The 19,692-nt window shown below is 37.7% G+C and overlaps 1 protein-coding gene and 1 pseudogene across 1 annotated transcript; one reads left to right on the top strand and one right to left on the bottom strand.

Annotated features, from left to right (window-relative positions):
• The window catches only part of LOC107705297 (mitofusin-1-like), a 26,916-nt pseudogene extending 17,218 nt beyond the window's left edge, over nt 1–9,698 (bottom strand).
• Nucleotides 9,699–10,441: 743 nt separating this feature from the next.
• On the top strand, nt 10,442–17,746 carry LOC107705312 (erythroferrone-like). Its single transcript, XM_016508566.1, has 9 exons — nt 10,442–11,039; nt 11,552–11,793; nt 12,083–12,199; nt 12,465–12,579; nt 13,745–13,872; nt 14,142–14,253; nt 16,310–16,400; nt 16,512–16,590; nt 16,950–17,746. Exons 2-9 carry the CDS (start codon nt 11,656–11,658, stop codon nt 17,046–17,048), a joined length of 879 nt encoding a protein of 292 aa, XP_016364052.1. The 5' UTR covers nt 10,442–11,039; nt 11,552–11,655; the 3' UTR covers nt 17,049–17,746.
• Nucleotides 17,747–19,692: the final 1,946 nt, after the last annotated feature.

Below are 19,692 nucleotides of genomic sequence, written 5' to 3' on the forward strand. Positions count from 1 at the left end.
CTTTGGTTTTGAGACTTTAGTCTTTGCAACTTCAGGGATCTTATCTATGCACAATCAACTTGTAACACTCCAAAGAGAAAGGAAAACTTGAAATCGCATCATATGACCCCTTTAAGTAAACGGCTCTCTCTATGAATGGGCCTTTGAATAACTGGTTCACACGATTCGTTCAAAACGTGGATTCATTCAGAAACTAAACACAGCTGTGTTGCTCGGAGATGCACAACAGTTCTGTTGTGGCTTTATAGGAAATATTTTCTTTGGCAAAATTGAAGAAAATGCACAATATTGTGTTTAAATTTTCCACAATATTAACTTCTTATTTACTGAACTGTTGTATAAAATCACATGTGCACTCGTGTACTTCGTGTGATATGGCTTATATCCCTTACGAAAAAGAAGTTTATTCAAGTGTGCTATTAGTATACTTCTTTTAAACTAAAAAATAGGAAAGTATACTTTTAGTCTACTTTTTATGTACTTCTCAGAAATGGGCTTTGTGTACTTCTCAGAAATATACTTAAAATGACATTTAAGTATACTTGACTTATACTTAGAAAAAGTCTAAATATATTTTTAGCTATAATTGTGCTCCTAGAATCCGTGATTTCATTGTTATACTGTAGGGGGCGCTAGTACACATTTTCTGTACAGAATTTCCAAAAAACACAAGTGAAGAAGAAACCGAAACAACAGATGCTTCCACATGTAATCTAACACGATCATCAGACATAAAACAGCATCAAAACTATGTAACATTATGGAATAAAATGTCGACCAATAAAGAGGTAATAATAACTGTCAAGCTTTGGGGTGTTGATCGACCTTATCTACGTTTTGATTATCATTCTGAATCCAATTCATAGTCTTTTTTCAGCTTTTTGTTCAAAATGTTGTTTATTTCTTTAATTTTTATTTATGAAACTTATCCACATTCAAGTGTTTAAAAAAAGAATGCATGAAGCTAGAATAAAATGTTTTTGTTTACAAGCAGAGACCCTGTTCTTTTGATGTTTTGTATGTTCAGATATTCATGTAACAAAATATATACAAATTAATACCTAAATAGGAACATAGTAGTATACTTAAAGTATGATGTAAAGTTCACTTAAAGAAAACTTACGAGTATACTTGCAGTATAAAACTACTAAACTAGTAGTTTACTGAGACTATACTTCAAAGTGTACTAAAAATGCTACAAGTATTTTATTAGTAAACTGTAAGTTCACTTTTAGTATAGTTGCAGTACAAACTAAACATTTTGATGTAAACTAGTTGTGTACTCAAAGTTTACTACTGTTATACTTAAAGTATACTTAAAAGTATACTTTTATATACTAGAAAGTGGGCCAATTTAGTCCCAAGGAGTATTGAAATAGTACAATTACAAGTATACTACTAGTACACTGATATTTGTATACTTACTACAATAAAGTATACTTAAAAATATACTTGAACTTTACTTAAGTATACTTACTAAAATAAACGAAGTATACTACTTTTTGGTAAGAGAATGCAGACATAGGCTACTGGGCAGCGATCACCTAAAAGATTAGTGCACATATTGTTCAAATGTCAAATATTGAATAAATGCATTTGATTGGTAAACCAAATTCAGACTTTACGCTTCAATCTCAAATGGTAATGCATGGAATTTACGGAAAAGCTCAACTAAATAACAACGCTAATAAGAGGGGGGCGTGGTGGCTTTGGCTATCGGCACGCCAGTCAATTTACCCCACAGCCAATCACAGTCCCCCTCCTTGCTCGGGCCTAGCCCAATGGTTAATACGGCCCTGGTTATAAATGTAAAAACTAAAAATTTTTTGTGTTTTTTTGTGTATGTTTCTTCTGTGTGAAGTTGTGTTCATTTGTTTCGGTTTGTCTCACACACTCACGGGCTGCGCGACTTTGTTTCTGTCAATATATTATTCATTATCAGTCACCGTTTACACCAAAAGTAATAAAATTATAATCATTCTCGCCGAAATTTCGCTGCTTCCTTAATTAGATGTTTTAATCAGATTAGTTGTCCGGTCGGGCTGGTAAAATTCTCTTTCTCTTGCCCCTTCAAAAAATCCACTTGTCCCAGACAAGCATTAATATCGAGCTCTGTTCCTGTATAAACAAAATTCAACCCGCCAAAGTGACCGTGTTTCCCGCCACTGCTGCGCACACAACGCCTCTACACTCGCTCCGGATTTCTCTCTACATGGAGACAGGAGTCAATACATGGGAAAACAAAGTAATTGGAGTTACTTGTTTGAAAAAGTAACTCAGATATTTTTTATGTAAATTAAAAAGTAATGCGTTACTTTACTAGTTACTCGAAAACAGTAATCTGATCGCGTTACCTGTAGTGCGTTACCCCCAACACTGAAGGGGTAATGGGACCTTATTAAAACATTATACTCTGAAAATAATATATATATATGAAATTACATTTCAAAATACTCCTAATCAGACTACATTTACTTTTTATGGATTACATGATTACATATTATTCACACAATAGCAATAAATTATTCAGAATTTATTGATTCTCCCTAACTCCTCTTCATCTTTTAAATTTTCCTTTCTAAAATATACTACCGCTTATATTCATTCAGAAAGTCTGTTTTGTGGACATTCACACAGAGATCAGTCACTAGTCAGGCGGCCACATAGCATTTGACCACTGGATTTACAAAAATCAGTTCAGGTTTAAGATGGGTTTCAACATTGCATCAACTACTGATGAACACATTAATTAAGGTTATTTAATCATGTATTACCGTGTCTTTGGAAGGCTTTTGTCTTTCAAACACATTAAAATGCACAAATTTGCACAGCCTGCTATTTCTTATTTACATGTAATGCAGGGATTCCCAAACGTTTTTGTCATCTGAACCTCTTTCACCTAATATGTTTACTTGAAGTACCACTGAGATTTTAAAATAAATATTTAATAATTAAATCACATTTGCATGCTCAGAATTGGCTACAGAAGTTGTTGGGGACCTAGCAGGTAAACTCATCTACTCACTAGTCTGCTTTTACAGCCTTATCGCACTTTTACAAACTACTCAAACCTGATGACATCGGTCATTAATTGAACAAACTGTGTGGTCTTTAGGGGGCAGTATGAGATTGATTGATTTTTATATAATAGTTTTACAATAATGAAAAGTAAAAACAGATAGCAAGATATAAATGACCTGCAGTCATATATGAAACACTAATACTATCCTCTGGGATTAATTATACATAAAATAATAAATAATATCAAGAGTGAATTTCTTTGTTCAGAACCCTTACGAAAAAGATGTTTATTCAAGTGTGCTATTAGTATACTTCTTTTAAACTAAAAATAGGAAAGTATACTTTTAGTCTACTTTTTATGTACTTCTCAGAAATGGGCTTTATGTACTTCTCAGAAATATACTTAAAATTACATTTAAGTATACTTGACTTATACTTAAGTCTAAATATATTTGAGCTATACTTGTGTTCCTAGAATCCGTGTCTTCGTTGTTATACTGTAGGGGGCGCTAGTACACATTTTCTGTACAGAATTTCCAAAAAACACAAGTGAAGAATAAACCGGAACAACAGATGCTTCCGCATGTATTCTAACACGATCATCAGACATGAAACAGTATCAAAACTGTGTAAAATTGATGTAATGTCGACCAATGAAGAGGTAATAATGACTGTCAAGCTTTGGGGTGTTGATCGACTTTATCTACGTTTTGATTATCGTTCTGAATCCAATTCATAGTCTTTTTTTCAGCTTTTTGTTCAAAAAAGAAAATGTATTTCTTTTTTTTTATTATTTATGAAACTTACCCACATTCAAGTGTTTAAAAAAGGAATGCATGAAGCTAGAAGCAGATACCCTGTTCTTTTGATGTTTTGTATGTTCAGATATTCATGTAACAAAATATATACAAATTAATACCTAAATAGGGACATAGTAGTATACTTAAAGTATGATGTAAAGTTCACTTAAAGAAAACTTACGAGTATACTTGCAGTATAAAACTACTAAACTAGTAGTTTACTGAGACTATACTTCAGAGTGTACTAAAAATGCTACTACAAGTATTTCATTAGTAAACCATCAGTGTACCTATAAGTTCACTTTTAGTATAGTTGCAGTACAAGCTAAAAATATTGTTGTAAACTAGTTTACTACTGTTATACTTAAAGTATACTTTTATATACTAGAAAGTGGGCCAATTTAGTTCCAAGGTGTATTGAAATAGTACACTTACAAGTATACTACTAGTACACTGATATTTGTATACTTGCTACATAAAGTATACTTAAAAATATGCTTGAACTTTACTTAAGTATACTTAATAAAATAAACTTGAAGTATACTACTTGTTGGTAAGGGATGATATAAATATGAGACAAAAACTAATACAGGGGCATTTTTTTTGCCCTGATATCTTGAATTTTTAGGGCATAACTGCATTTATGGAGTTGTTGTCCTGCATCATATTTGTCAACAGTCCACTTTATGAAATGTAAGATGACGTACAGGTCTGGGGGCGGGGCCAGTGCGTTAATATTTTAATCGCGTTATTTTTCATAACTAATTAATTAAGCTAACGTGTTAAACTGACAGCCCTAATTATTAGTAATCTATTTTTCAACATAAACTTTAAATTATCATCTAAAATAGTGGAAATGCACATTCACAATTACATATCCAATACTGACTGATACTAATAAATGAAGAAAAAAAAGTTTATTATGTATATCGAGTACCGAGTAGTGATTAGTTACTCTGTTTGTCTACTTACAGTGTTCATTATGGTAGACTCAGAGTTGGCCACAAGCACAAAGACATCAGCATCTAAACAAAACTTATCAATCCAGCTATCCAGCTCTGATGTGACATCTGTGCCTGGGCTGCAGAGTGAGAAGAGTGTGGGTTATTAATATTTCATCACACTACACATCATGTTTCATTCTTTATTGCGAATTAGAGTGTGTGGCTTAAGGAGCTGGTGATCTTTGCTAATTCTTTGTGATTGTAGCTCTGACTTGGGTCTTGTTTCATGAGGTTTGCTATGTTGTCATCCAGCTGTTCTTGTGTCTGATGCCTCAGTGTTTCAGCGGCCTTAGGTAGGAGGCTGTCTGTTGCAACACTTAGCCAGGTTTCGAGGTCTTCCCAGTGGCCAACAGAGTCTGTTGTGCGAGACATGTTTTGGCGTGGTGAGGGAGATCTTAGAACCTAGACTGACACAGACCTTGAAGAAGAGGAAACAAACAAAACAAAACAAACAAGGCAAAATAGGGGTGTAAGTGTGCAATGTCACGTTTGGTTTGACAGTGAGTGTGTAAGGGACAGGTGAGTGTAGTTCTCGGTGACTGTGATTCTCTGGTGGGCGTGCTCCTAATTTGTAGTCTCTGTGGGGAAACTTAGTAAGCACACAGGTAGCACAGCTAGAGAACAGAGGGATGAAAGAAAAAGAAAACGACAAAACGGAGCAGCGGACAGGATAGTAATTGGCTGCTTCCAATTTTCCTGTAAGAGAAAAGTTTTTTTTCTTTTTTGTAAGGAAAAGGAAGTTAATGGTAAGATGAGAGGGAAAGATAAAACAACAAAATACCCTTTTCTGGTAGCAGAATGAGGATAATTAAATTCTCTTCTCTTTTCCTTTTTGGTTAAGTTTGGTTTAGAAGGTGGTTCTATAAGAGGACGTGTGTCGATATCGTCCTAATGCACGGTGAGGAGGAGAGTTTGAGTGGCCAAAGACTCCAAAGATCACAGCTGGAGAACTGCAGAAAATAGTTGATTCTTGGGGTCAGAAAGCCTAAAAAAAAAAAAATGTTGTTTGGGAAGGTTTCAAGAAAAAAACTAGAAAAGAAAATGCTCTCATCCAAAAACAAACTCCAGCATATTTATTTGCTAGACACGACTGGAACTTTAAACGGGACTGGGTTCAATGGTCAGATGAAACATGGATTCTATAAAATAGCAATGGATAAAAAATACAAAACTGTCTGTCCATGCTAGAAATCTTATAATGGGCCATGGTTGGATCTTCCAAAAGGACAATGATCCACACACAGACATCAAAACAAAAATGGGTCACTGAGAACAAAACCAAGCTTCTGCCCTGGCCAACCCAGTTCCCTGAGCTGAACCCTATAGAAAATGAGTGTGGTGAACTGAAGAGGAGAAGCATCAACATGCAGCTTGAAATCTGAAGGGTCTGGAGAGATTCTGTGTGAAGGAATGGTCTCTGATCTCCTGTCAGATGTTCTCTAAACTCTTCAGGCATTATAGGTGAAGACTCAGAGCTGTTGTCTTGGCAAAAGGAGGTTGCAAAAAGTATTGGATAAAAGGGTATGATTAATTGTGACCAATGTGTATTAGAGAATAACATTTATTTTTATAATGAGATTTCTCTCCCATTTTAAATTCTTATTCTCCAATGAAAGGTTAGATTTTAGTACATTTTTAAAATGAAATATCTAAAGGATCGATGATACAGATTAATTTTCATAGCCTTCTTTGATCATATTTACCAAAGGTATGAATAATTGTGAGCACAACTGTAGCTTACAAACATAATAAGCTATGGAAACTTGTGACTTACTTCAATGCTTTTACTCTCTTCAGAGTCCTCAGTGGTAAGGTAGGCATGTTCCCCATCTGTGCCCTCCACACTCAGGAAACAGTTAGTGGTGTGGCCGATTCCGCTGGGCAGAACCCGTTCCCTTAGCATGGCATTAATTACTGTACTCTTTCCATTACTGGTCCTGAAAAACAACATATAACACCCAGTAACAAACTATCCATTTAGCTTCTCTGATTCAATATTATCTCAAACCAAGTTAGAGATGAAAGAGAGAAAAAAACAGAGATTAAGTTTATGTTTTTGGTGCCTCACTTATGGATTTGTATAAAGTAACTATGTGTACCAAAAAAAATAAAATAATAAAAAACCTTGGCTGAACAGCTGAAGAACTAAAGCAAACAATTAATCCATTTCATTCTGCTAGCCTGTTACTATTTGGTTTAGATACCAGTAAACTTAGATTAGTCATAACTGTAGTTGTACCTGCCAAAGAAGGCCACCTTCATATGTCTGCGGGCTAACACATCTTTGATGGCGGTTAGTTTCCTGGAGCAGGCCTGGATCTGCAGACACTGTTTTTCCTCTGCTACATGCTCAAGATCCTCACTCTTCCACGTCTCTGAGTACCACACGTTAAATACCATCATACAGTAAAGACTAAGAGCAGGACCAGCCTTAGCTGATTGATATGATTTTTTTTAATGCTGAAATGCTTTAAACATTTTTAACATCAATCTACACCCTATAATGACAAAGCAAAAAATGATTTTTTATATCTTTGATATTTTTGATATCTTTGCACACCTGGATTTGGGATTTTTTTTTTTTTTTTTTTTTTCCATTTTTTTCTGCAGATTTTCCAAATTTATGAACACGTCAGGTTGAATTGGGGACTGTTGGTGACTTGGTGGAGAGCCATTTTCGAGTTTCTCCATAGATTTTCAATTGGGTTCAAGTCTGGACTTACCAACAATCAATTACCAACAATCTTCAAAATATTTTATTTTTCATTTTTGGGTGAACTGTCAAGAGCTCTATTCTGTGCTGCATCAGTTTTTCTTTCTACCCTGACCAGTCCTTCAGTACTGCTGTTGAAAACACATGATTTTACCACCACCGTGCTTCATCCGTTGGGATGCTTTTGGGTGTTGCGGTGATGGGTATCCTTATGCACGTTTCACCCATCACCACACATGATTTTGGGATCTCAAACAGAGTAACTCAAGTACCAGCAGTTGAATTTGCCATAGGTGGACTAGACAAAGTGTAGAACCAACTCAAATATGATCCAGTTAGATGGGATGCTCCTGAGCTAAATTTCAAGTGTCATATTGAAGGGTTATTTATGACTTTGCTTATGGTAATGTCATGTGGAGTGATGTAATGTGATGTAGTGCATTTTAGAAGAAGGCTTCCATAAGATGGAAATACAATGGCACTTTATTATAGTACTAATAATAGTACTAAATGATTACCATAGTAATACACCATAACATTTACATGTTACTACCGTGTCTACAAACCATGATATTGTCCAAAAGTATACAATAGTCTGTATTGAAATTCTGGGATTTAAAATTGAATCTAATGGAGTTCAGTAAAGTTAATAATTATAAGAAATAATAATAAGAAGAAATACACAGATGAGCCATTACATTTTGAGTGACCACCCCCAGCCTAGAGCAATGAGTGCGCCTGGCAATCAAATGGTGCCACAGGTGCAGTTCACAGAGCTGTATATACTACCTCGGAACTTCGATCTCGGTAATGGTGTGCCTTGTGGGTTGCTCACGTGCCTGTGTAGTGAGTACATATCAAAAGTGTGAATCCGTAGTCGAGTCGTCTGTCGTCCGCAACACACTGATGCCAGAGGGAGGCGGAGACTGTCACGCATTGTTCACAGCGACCGGAAGGCCACAGTGTGACAAATTACCAGCAGCTACAACAATGGTGACCAGGGCGATGTTTCACAGCACATATTTCATCACAGACTTTTTCGTATGGGCCTGCGTAGCTGACCATCCAGCTGGGTCCCGATGCTAACTGCATGCCATCGCCGACAATGAATGAAATGGGCCCAAGATCATCGAGATTAGACCGTGGATGATTAGAAAGTTGCCTGGTCTGACGAATCAAGATTCCTGGTGTGTCACGTTGACGGCCGAGCGCAGATTACCAATAGAGTCTATGGCACCTGGATGCATTGCTGGGCAGACACAGGCCAGTTATGCTGTGGATGATGTTTTCATGGGACATTTTCGGCCCCATTATCTCAATAGCACAATTCTTGACAGCTGTCTGGTATCTGAACATCATTGCTGACCAAGTGCACCCATTCATGGCAACTGTGTTCCCTGTGTTCCCTCGCTACCAACAGGATATTGCGCCATGCCACACTGCCAGATCTGTCAAGGAGTGGTTCGAGGAACATGATGGTGAATTTCTGTTATTGCCTTAGTCTCTAAAATCACCCAGTTGAACATTTGTGGTTCGACTTGGAAAAGCGGATTCGTGCTACATCACCACCACAATGGTGCAATGTACGAGAACTAAAGGACCTGCTGTTGACATTATGGTACCACATACCCCAGGAGAATTAATACCTCACTGTGTGGCTGCTGTTTTGTGGATCCTACAGGTTATTAGATAGGTGGTCATAATGTAATGGTTCATCATTGTATTTATTAATAAATATCCTGCAGAAAACTTTGTCCTTACCTTCTACAAAATCTGAACAATCTCTAACAAACTCCAACAGCTGGTGAAACACAGCACTGATTGTCCTCTTTGCCACCACAAAGTGCTGCAGTGGTGAGACATTGTCCTGCGCCATGTTTAAATACTGAAAGAACAGTGATATAATTCACAGTTCAGATGCCTAAAAACACAGTGACATAACAATCTATTAACCTACAGGTAGCCTTTGGTACTCACCTACTTAGACAACAGAATTTCAGCAGTACAAGTTCAAGTGGTGCCATTTCTCAAATGAGGTCAAAGAGCATCTTCATTAAAAGGAAATGAAACCTTTTCCAAAACATCTTTGCTGGGCCTGTAACTATTAGAGACGTCTGTCTGTGTACAGGATATTGGGACTGTCTGATGAGATTTAGCAATACTGAGCAAGTCTTTACAGAGCAGGAACGGTGACTTCAAATCCTCTTATCCAGGACTTAAGCAGACAGCTTCCAATCACCTATCTCTAACCACAGACTGCTATTTTCAGCATCAGTTACATAGTGTTGTCTGTATTGTTTGATGCATTTTGGTATTCATAAGTGTATGTTTTATCAATTTTCAGTGTATGTTTTAATGTTTTGCAGTAGTGATTCTAACAGAATCATTTAAAATTGCCCTTATGCTCGGCTTCATTCAAAACACATTGATCCAGGCAGAAAATTCTGAATGTTTACCTTTATCAATTGCATATGAAGTTTGTGTGGCAACCATTTCTCATTTTAATTGTCCTGATCTTTTTGAAAGAATTTGGCCAAGAGATGGTGCCAGTGTTCCCTTGTTTGAATGTTGTAAACAATTACACTTAATTAGGCTTAAAAAATCCAGCATTTTAAAAGCTTCATTAGTTTTGTGCACAGTAGTGTCTAGTCTAAAGACCACACAGATGCTGTTCTCTCAGCCAGGAAAAAGCAAAAGCAGAAGACTGATAAAGAGGGAGGTGTGGTGGTTTGCTACATAAAAATGTGCAACCTTCCTCCTAACTGTCATAATTTTTAACAGTACATTTCTGCATATCTGAAATGCACATTTCTGCCCCACCCAAATGTCTCTCACTGCTTGCAAATTTAGGATAGAGTCTAAATGAACACTACCCTCCTTCTGTTTCTGACATTTTAAATCTATTAGATTTCCAGTTTTATTCATCTTGAAGGAGCATCTCTGATTACAAGCAGACCACTGTACAAACCCATAAAAGAGGCATTAGGACCCTGCAGCTGAGGCTTACAGAGAGCGTAAGTGCTGGCAGAGACAGATGAATGAGCTAAACACAAGACAAACAAAAGAAGGGACCCAGGAACTGACTCTAGTAGAGAGACAGGGAGAGATGGTCAGATAAATTGACAAGGAGGCTGAAGAGAGACAACGTGACAGATCAAGATTCAGCAACAGATATCAGGTGGAGTGCACAAACTTGAAGAGGAGGAGGAGTCTGGTCTGAGAGGAAGCTAAAAAGAGTGGAGCGCCAAACGGAGCCCTTCAAAACAGAGTGATCCTTTCTGAGTGGCCACTGACATAGATGTGGAATAAACTGGAGTCTGGCAAAGAGGACCTCAACTGGCAAAAAAAAAATTCATCATTGACGGAATTACCGAAAATATACTGTGCAAAGGCACCAAGGAGACCAGAAGACAATCAAACATTATTAAAAACAGAAAGAAGACGTGGAGATACCACCCACAGAGAAGAGACTGAGTATACCACACACAGAGTTTATCACAGGTAATCACACCGCAACTGAGCAACAGACACTAACCATCAACAAATACACTCACAAACACGCGCGCACACACACATACACATTCATTTATGGAATACACACCTACATTGTGATTGTAACACATAGGCTGAACAACTCAAGCTTAGAGTATTTAGACTGTAGTCAGGAGGCATAGGGAATCTTGGCTGTCACAGGGGACGGATTGACTGTGAATGGGTAGAAGCATGGTGAGGCCCTGCGCACAACTCTCATGGCACTCTGAACACTCTGTCCACAAAAATATGAACTGATCTAAGAACAGATTTCTTCTCCATGTCAGAAATCACACCGGGAATTAAAGTAGAACATTAGTAGATCACAGACCAAATCATCTTTTCCAAATCAAGAGCCACCATTATCTAGAGAACTCTTCCCAAAGAGTATTTACGCTTTGAAGAAGCAGCACTCTGATTTCTCACCTCCACTCTTGGATATCCTTCTGAACTAAGGAACGATTCCATCGTGTTACCCACAGGACTTCTGGTCACCTCTCTGTGTTGGAATGGAAATTGTGCACTGAGCTGCTAAGAAGGAGTTGAGTGAGTTAGAAGTTCACCTACACTGCACCGACACTGCAGCATGAAGCTCAGGCATGGGGCAAGAGGGGCACTACTGGCCTTGCTGCTGAGTTTACTGCTGTCTACCTGCACTACACAAGAGAGTGAGGAGAGTCTGGAGCTCCAAGAGGAAAACAATACAGTCAGCACTGAGAGCCCTGTAAGTCAAATCCGATTCACACACCTGCTGTTCACCTGTCAAGGCTTTAAGGCAGTACACACGCGCAAAGACACCATAAAATCTCGTAAATCAATTCTCTGAGTTTTACTTTAGGGTATGACAACCATTAGACATGAAGGGAAAGTATATGGTAATGACATTCATAAACATTGTAGAGAATGTGACCTCACTGTGAAAAAAGATTCCTCTCTACAGGAAGAGTTTATATATTTGCTGTAGTTAAAGTTTGCTAACATAGTTGACGCTCTGAAATGCTTAATTTTTACAGGATACTGTATCTTCTGACATAACCAACGTGAGCCCCCACAGGACATGGATAGTCTTTAGGGACAACTCCAACAAGGGTGGAAATAAGAAACCAAAAGGAAATAAAAGACCCTCCAAGGTAATCTCTGATCCAATGTATAGGCATTACACACCATGCTAAAGATGAATAATACCAATACATAGAATAAGTGCATATAAATATATTGAACAAAAGCTTTAAGAAGTAAAGAAGTACTAAAAAGTAAAACTGTATGAAAACAGATTTAGCACAGCACACACAGATAAAACTAATGAGGCCTATGTCAGAAAGTGCCTAATCTTTCACCTCTTCAAATGGATTTCTCTTATTATGTAATGTAACTTGAAACTTTCTACATGTCCAGCATGGCATTCCAGGTCCACCAGGCCCTCCTGGTCCCCAGGGGCCTCCTGGTCCTCTGGGCCCCCTAATGCCTCATCATGCAGAGTTGATACAGGACTTCCAAGTCAAACTAAAAGGTATACTGGAATTTGTGGACATAAGCCCATTTACACACCATTACCCATCATGCCAGACAGAAAACAGAAAAGAAATCATATGATACATCCATCTGGCAACTTGTTAAAATACCATTTGATCAAAGGTTATCAATCCTGGTCCTGGGGACCCACTGCCCTACACATTTTGTATGTCTCTCTTATTTAACACACTTGATTCATAAAAGCTTTTTAGGAGAAAGCTCCATGAGCTAGACTGAATGTGTCAGATAAGAGAGACATATGAAATGTGTTGAGAGGTGGGTCTGTTGATCTACATTTTGCATAATCTATTGATTCTGTTCACTTGTGCTAAATCAATAGTTTTGTCAGAGTGATGGATGCGCACCACATGTAAAAAGACACCAGATGCAGGTGCACAAATCAGTTAAACTGTAGTAAAGTAACTGCTTTGACATCAACACCTTTCAAAAATGTTGTTAAACACATTTGAATATGTTAGTTATTATGGTCCAACAGCTTTTTGTTTTTGTTTGGGCTAAGCCACTTAAAGAATTGCTTGATGTTTGGGATATGTGTTGTCATGCTCATTTGTTGGGGAGGCTGCTAGTCTGATTGTGGGCTGGGCTGATCTCTTAATAGGTGTAATTTTCCAGGACGTGGATTTGACTTGGCCTGGCCAAAGAATTCCACAGATTCCAGATTTTGTGTGTGTGCATGTTTGTGTGTGGAATGAGTGTTGGAGTATTGCCAGGAAAGCAGACACAGGTCTGTTTGTCCTCTGGTACTGTGAGCTGCAGGCTGTTCTGACAGCAATATAAAACATAAAGGCTCTTATTCACACAGAAAAGTGCAGTGGCGCCGTACGCTCATATAGCATTCTCATTGCCTCACACTTTCATCCACTCTGTCTGCTCATACATACACTCAACCACTCCAAATATTTACATCTTCTATTCACTGTGAGATTGTTTAATGGCTTTATATGCAGCCAAGTGTCAGTCAAATACAATCCAAAACATTTTCCACTAGCTGTATTTCAGTGTTTTTGGGTCTAAGAAGGTGCCTAGTCTATTGGGTTACACCTTGTCCCAAACCCTTTGGAATAATGTAATACGAAGGGAATTAGTTCTTTTGTGCATTTGACAAAGCAACATTACAATCCTGTAATTACCTTTCCACACAGAGATGGTAGGAACTCACTGCCTGCTCTGCGATCAAACCCCTCGTGTGGCCACAGCTTTCCATTGCCGACTGCACCACAACCTGTTGGTCCACCGTCGCAGTCTGCTGGAGCTCCAACCCTTCAACACTGTAAGTGGAAAACAATCCTTTCCAAACTAGAAACAATTTACTCATTTCAATAACCATGACTCAGCAGCCCCAGAGCTGTGAAAGTAAATGTGAGCTATAAAAGAAGCTTTTATTTCTCTGAAGTAGCACTAACTTCTAGATGTATTGATTTAGCAGTGATGTTAGCTTTGGCTGATGGTGAAACAGACTGGCAAGCAGTGGGGAAGGGTTGGCAATGGAAGAGACTGGCAATGGCATATTTAATTATCCAATTTCTGTGTTTTCCACAGCCCTCAAACACAGAGCAGTTCCATCAGAGGGGACAGGGCTTTAACACCAGCAGTGGCCGGTACACAGCTCCAGTGTCTGGGTTCTACCAGCTCACAGCTAGTCTGCTACTGGGTATGTGGTTTAGATACGTTTTATATCTTCAGACTAGCTATCAACCAATATGTTTTTAATGGCAGATTCATAAACCTAATCTGAAAGTATGGTTACAGCCTTAGTTTGAATTTAACATTGTGCATGGTTTATGTGCTATACAAGGGATATCAACATGACTCATGAGCTCTAAAAGCTAACCTAAACGGAGGTTGTGGCTAAATGATGAAGTGTCTTCTTTACCTTTAGGACTAGAGTAGGTTGTCACTGGGGTAGTTTCTTCAAATCTTAACCTTGGGCAACTTCATTCTTGGATGGCCACTGTCCTGCAGAGTTTAACTCCATATCTATTCAAATGCACTTGAAAAAAAAAAAAATCTAACCAAAATTAAAAACAAAATTTTTTACCAAGTCATTACTTGAAAATTACAGGCAGGTTTGATTGAATTAAGATGGAGCTGAACTCTGTCCTCCAGGTCTGGGGTTGCCCCTTCCTGCCCTAATGGGTAATTATAGTACCTAAAAGCTGCACTATTAAGTTTAACCTCTCTGCTGCTATCTGTGAAACATAAATTAAATGCTACTTGCAGAATAAATCTTTAACATACATTGTGGTTCAGCACTGCTCTTTCTATGCATATTTGACAGTTATGGGCAATCGCTATATCAGATGAAATCTGCTATGCTGCACCATTGACAGTAAGAAGAAATTCCAAAAAAGTATATCACAAAAAAGGCATATGAGCAAGTATCATATGTACCACTGTGGTTCAAATCGTTTTTAGCACAGGCTCTGTCACTTTCCCATTTTGAATGCATGTTCTCAACAGTTCTTAATTTTTTTGTTTTGACAAGCAGTGATTTAGGTCAATAAGGTTTGCTGTTTTAAGTGTCCGTTACATGCTAGTTAGCTGACTAGTTCTAGTCTACACACTACTATTTACTGTAACAACAAGCTACAACCACTCCTTAACACCCACACACTCAATAGCAGGACCTTCTTTTGCATTTACTGACATGACCTTAAGAGGCAAGAATGAATGACGTAAGCAATAGGAATTTCCTGCGAAATCTGACTTGACATCTCACAAAATTAAATCAATATTGTCGGTTTACTGTAGTGAATTAGTTTTGAATACAGATTTGTCATGTACTCTCTTAATAATGTAATTTCCATCTTTTCATCTATTCACCAAACAAACTAAACAAGCCTAGCCCAGCATCTCGGGCCATAGGCATACTGAAATTTATATCCAAAAATCTTCCATAGTGCAGGTACAGTGGTTGTACCTTTGAGGGGACTGCCCCTGTGACATTATTTCTATAGCGCTTCATACGACACAGCTTTATACAAATTCAAAAAAGTTCAATTCAGTTATAAGCAATTCTAAAAAAAGACTGCTATTATTCAGCTTGTGTAATTTCAGTGTTAATTCAGTTTAGTTCAATAACAGTGTCAGTGTTGCATAATGTGGCTCTACAGTTCAATAGTGACAATAGTGCCAGTTCAAGTTTTGTGTCGTTCAAACTCCATAAGCAAGCCAAAAGGCAACAGTGTTAAGGAACCCTAATTTTCTCAGGTGACAGAAATTGAGGAAAAAAAAAAAAACTTTGGGAGAAACCAGGCTCAGTTGGAGGACCAGTTCTCCTCTGGCCTAGTCTTAATGGGATAGTGTTCACTTGTTGTAGTGTTCACCACATTTCCCGTGGACGCAGTCTGTCATACTGTAATGTATCAAAAATAGCATTTTTAGGCATCCACATTTCATGAAGTATGCATACTTGACAACAAGGCATGAATATATACATAAGCTAAACAATATGCACCAGCAGGTAATTGAGTTTTCCCATTTAGACTGATAGAAACATAAAATATAAGCTTTATTGCATCATTTTGCTAGCTGAAGTACATGCAATACCTTATTCCTGTTTGCATCATGTTACTTGTGTGTGGCCTATCCAACAGCCTGTCCCTTAGATAAAGCTCAGTGGAACAGGGTGGGGTCCTAGTACCACTGAACATGTCTGCCTGTCACAATCCCTTTAACTCTGCATCATGTATCTGGTTTTTTTTCAGAATCCAATGAGTCTCAGAAAAAGCCTCATGCCAGGCAGAGGGACAGTGTTAAGGCTTCTATATGCATAGAGTCTCTTTGTCAGAGTAATGTGTGAGTAGTAATGGTCCATAATCACCAATAGCACTGACCGTTTGAACTGTTATTCTAACAAGTCAAGCAAATAAGTCCTAAACCATGATTAATGTGTTTATAATGATGCAGGTCTTTGGAGACAGTGACTGGAGTGAGCACTACAGGGGGAGAATTCAGTATTCTGCTGACCGGGACTCTTTACCTACAGGTATGACTGACTGACATAATAAGATCATTTAACTGAACAAGAATTTTACAGGTTACTGAAATTGTTTGTGCTAATAATGCTGACTGAAAATATGTGTCTGGGAAAATGTCCATATTTGGGCCCACTTTTTATTTTTGTTCAGCCACAGGGGCATCTTCTGCCCTCTTTCAATAATGTGATGCTTACTTTTTGGCTATTAATGTTTTATGAGTTATTATGACTGTTATGACAACACACCAACTAAAAAAAAGAGGATATGCAATATCTATGAATATCTCTTTATCATAAAAGATTTCTATATTACTGACCCATAAAACAAACAAAAAGCATGATTAATGTAGATGGTTTTTTTTTCACAGGCTGGAGAGTATGTATCTATTCTTATTGACAATGGGACAGGCTCAGCCCTCACAATTCTCCAAGACAGTCTGTTTTCTGGCATTCTTATTGGAGTATGAGGACACAAACAAAACACAACCAATGACTACAAAGAAGCCCATTTTTACAGTGTTGACAAAATACATATCTTTATTAGGTAAGGTATTCAGGACATATTAGAATACTAATTTCATAAAAGGGAGGACTCTTTTCAAGCATCTAAAAGAGACTCTACGTATTACCACTGTTGCAAAGGGCAGCAGGATTGCACTGCTATTTCTTTCCAAAATAATGGTAACATTTAAACTCTGTTCATAGAGGTGTATGTATTTTTTCATGTGTTATGTGTATGCATTCCATTCTACCAGGGCTGAAGTTTTATTTATTTGCATTTGCTTTTTGAAAGGATATTGATATTTGAGTATATTTGCAATAAAATGCTTCCATAACTGCTGAAACATGCTCTGGGAATTTATTTCAGGGAATACAGAGATGTATATGAATTGTACAGTTCTTCTTACTGCCTGACGAAAGTGTTTCAACATGCATTTGAAGCTTCCTGCTGTATGAAAGATTTTCATGTTTTGCGATTGATGACAACCATTTCAGAAAATAAAAAAAGTATTAATGGCAGTAATAAAGTAACTACTACCACATTTGCAGGGTAAGTGGGGTGAAAAAAGCAACAGCAGCCGCTTATTTAGGTCTTGATTCCACAGAATTCTAGCAAAAGGGACAAATGGAAATTTTAACTTTAAGCCTTTTAAATGTTTGTATTATTTGGTAATGCTGGTGAATTTCATTGTGCATGAACGAAGACACAAACACTACATTCAGTGATGATGAATGTAGACAATATGTTCTAGTAGTAGATGGGGATGAGGTCATCATGCTGGAAGCGTGGCGCCTGGTGTTTGGCACTGTGCCCTCCACCCACCCCACCTCACTCTCTCTCACTCTCTCTCTCTCTCTCACTCACTCTCTCTCTCTCTCTCTCTGACTGCTCTGCCATTCCTTCCAGGGAAACATCTAACATAGCATTTGTGGTCAGACTGCAATACCTTACAAGGATGGTTTGCTGTCAAATAATGTGCAGAAAGATAAATGAGTGTATGGTAATGGCATGCTTATTTATCCCTTGATGGGCTTACTGAAAGCAGTGTCTCATTACACACACACACATACACACACACACACACACACACACACACACACACAAAGAAACACATGGGCTGGCACACACAAACACACTTAACTTTATCCCAATACATAGTTGGCCAACTTGTTTCCTGTTAATTGCACAAGATGGCAGGTTTTCAGCCAAAAATAAATTATATTTATTCTCGAGATAAATAAGTGGCTTTTTTATCTAAGACATTTTGACTCTTTCCACTCCGTGCGGTCTCTCTCAGCTTTCAGCACATTCACTCACCCCCTCAAGAGAAGCATGTCTAAAACTTCTCTCCCCTCACTCAGCACCAACAAAACATTGCCAAAAGCACTAAACAGACATTATTAAAAGAGAGACTGTGAGGAATAAACCTGCATTATAAAGGTGATGAATGACAACCTGAGACTTTTTTTCTCATCTTGTGTCACATGGCCAATTCTTTAATATCTAGTATAGGTCAACAAGAACAAGAGCAACAACAACAACAGCAACAACAACAGCTTAATACATACATACATACAAGTCTCTCAGTGAGCAGGGTTGTGTCAGTTTAGAGATGAATTAAGAATGCCTTTTAAATGAATTTTATGAATTTTAAGTGAGGTAGCAAACAGGATGCAGAACTGAAAGTGCAATTAGAAACGTGGTCATAAAAACTATTTCAAATATTTGTTTTGTTTGAAAGTAAACAAACATGGGATGATATTAGACTCAAAATGATTAATAGATGCACGCACAATTATCCATGTACTGCACACATTTTATACATGTATCTTACTAACCACAAACAAATGCCTTTCAATTTGAGTCTGTGGAATTCAGGATTAAATGATTGTGCAGCGATTTTTACAAATACAGACATGTTTGCGAATAAAAATGTTCTGTTCTGCATTAATATATCATAAATTGCTAATGCAAAAAGGAATCTATGCATATGTGGATCAGGTGACACGCATGCATTAATTGATGTCTAGTTCGAGTCGATCTTGTTCGGTTCATTTGGATTTTGAGACTTCATTTTCGCAGTTTACAGCATGTCACGTCCCCCCCCACACACAACTACCAACGATCAAGGCCCAGTGCAATTCATTAACGTGTACACGATTTGAAAAATTCGCAAATGGGCGTCACTACACTGAAACAAATGCCAAGCACATATTTGTTCATGTGAAGAGGATGATTTTTCATGTCAAGTCAAGTCACCTTTATTTATATAGCGCTTTTAACAATACAGATTGTGTCAAAGCAACTGAACAGCATTAATTAGGAAAATAGTGTGTCAATAATAAGAAGACCATGATTTTTTAATTTTATTTAAAAAAAAATTTGGAAAGCGGGTTAAGTACAAAGCCTGGTTTACATAGGCCTAATTTCCACATCACAAGTAATGTTGTCTTTTTTGCTAGACAGAGAAAAAAACCCTCTGGTCTGACAGATCCAGCATTGATAACACTCTCTAAACCTTACTCTTTCTCTCTTCATCCTCTTCCTCCTCATCCTCCACATCTTACATGTACTCTTCCTCCTCTCCTTCTCAGATTGTTTCCATCCAT

Source organism: Sinocyclocheilus rhinocerous, unplaced genomic scaffold (genome assembly GCF_001515625.1).
Source record: "Sinocyclocheilus rhinocerous isolate Xijiao unplaced genomic scaffold, SAMN03320098_v1.1 scaffold2279, whole genome shotgun sequence".
NCBI lineage: Eukaryota > Metazoa > Chordata > Actinopteri > Cypriniformes > Cyprinidae > Sinocyclocheilus > Sinocyclocheilus rhinocerous.

Excerpts from the sequence above, each read along its gene's own strand:
- LOC107705312 (XM_016508566.1), top strand. The coding sequence starts at position 11,656 with ATGAAGCTCAGGCATGGGGCAAGAGGGGCACTACTGGCCTTGCTGCTG. Across the intron at positions 13,873-14,141 it reads AGCTCCAACCCTTCAACACT|CCCTCAAACACAGAGCAGTT; the intron begins GTAAGTGGAAAA and ends TGTTTTCCACAG. Across the intron at positions 14,254-16,309 it reads CACAGCTAGTCTGCTACTGG|AATCCAATGAGTCTCAGAAA; the intron begins GTATGTGGTTTA and ends GTTTTTTTTCAG.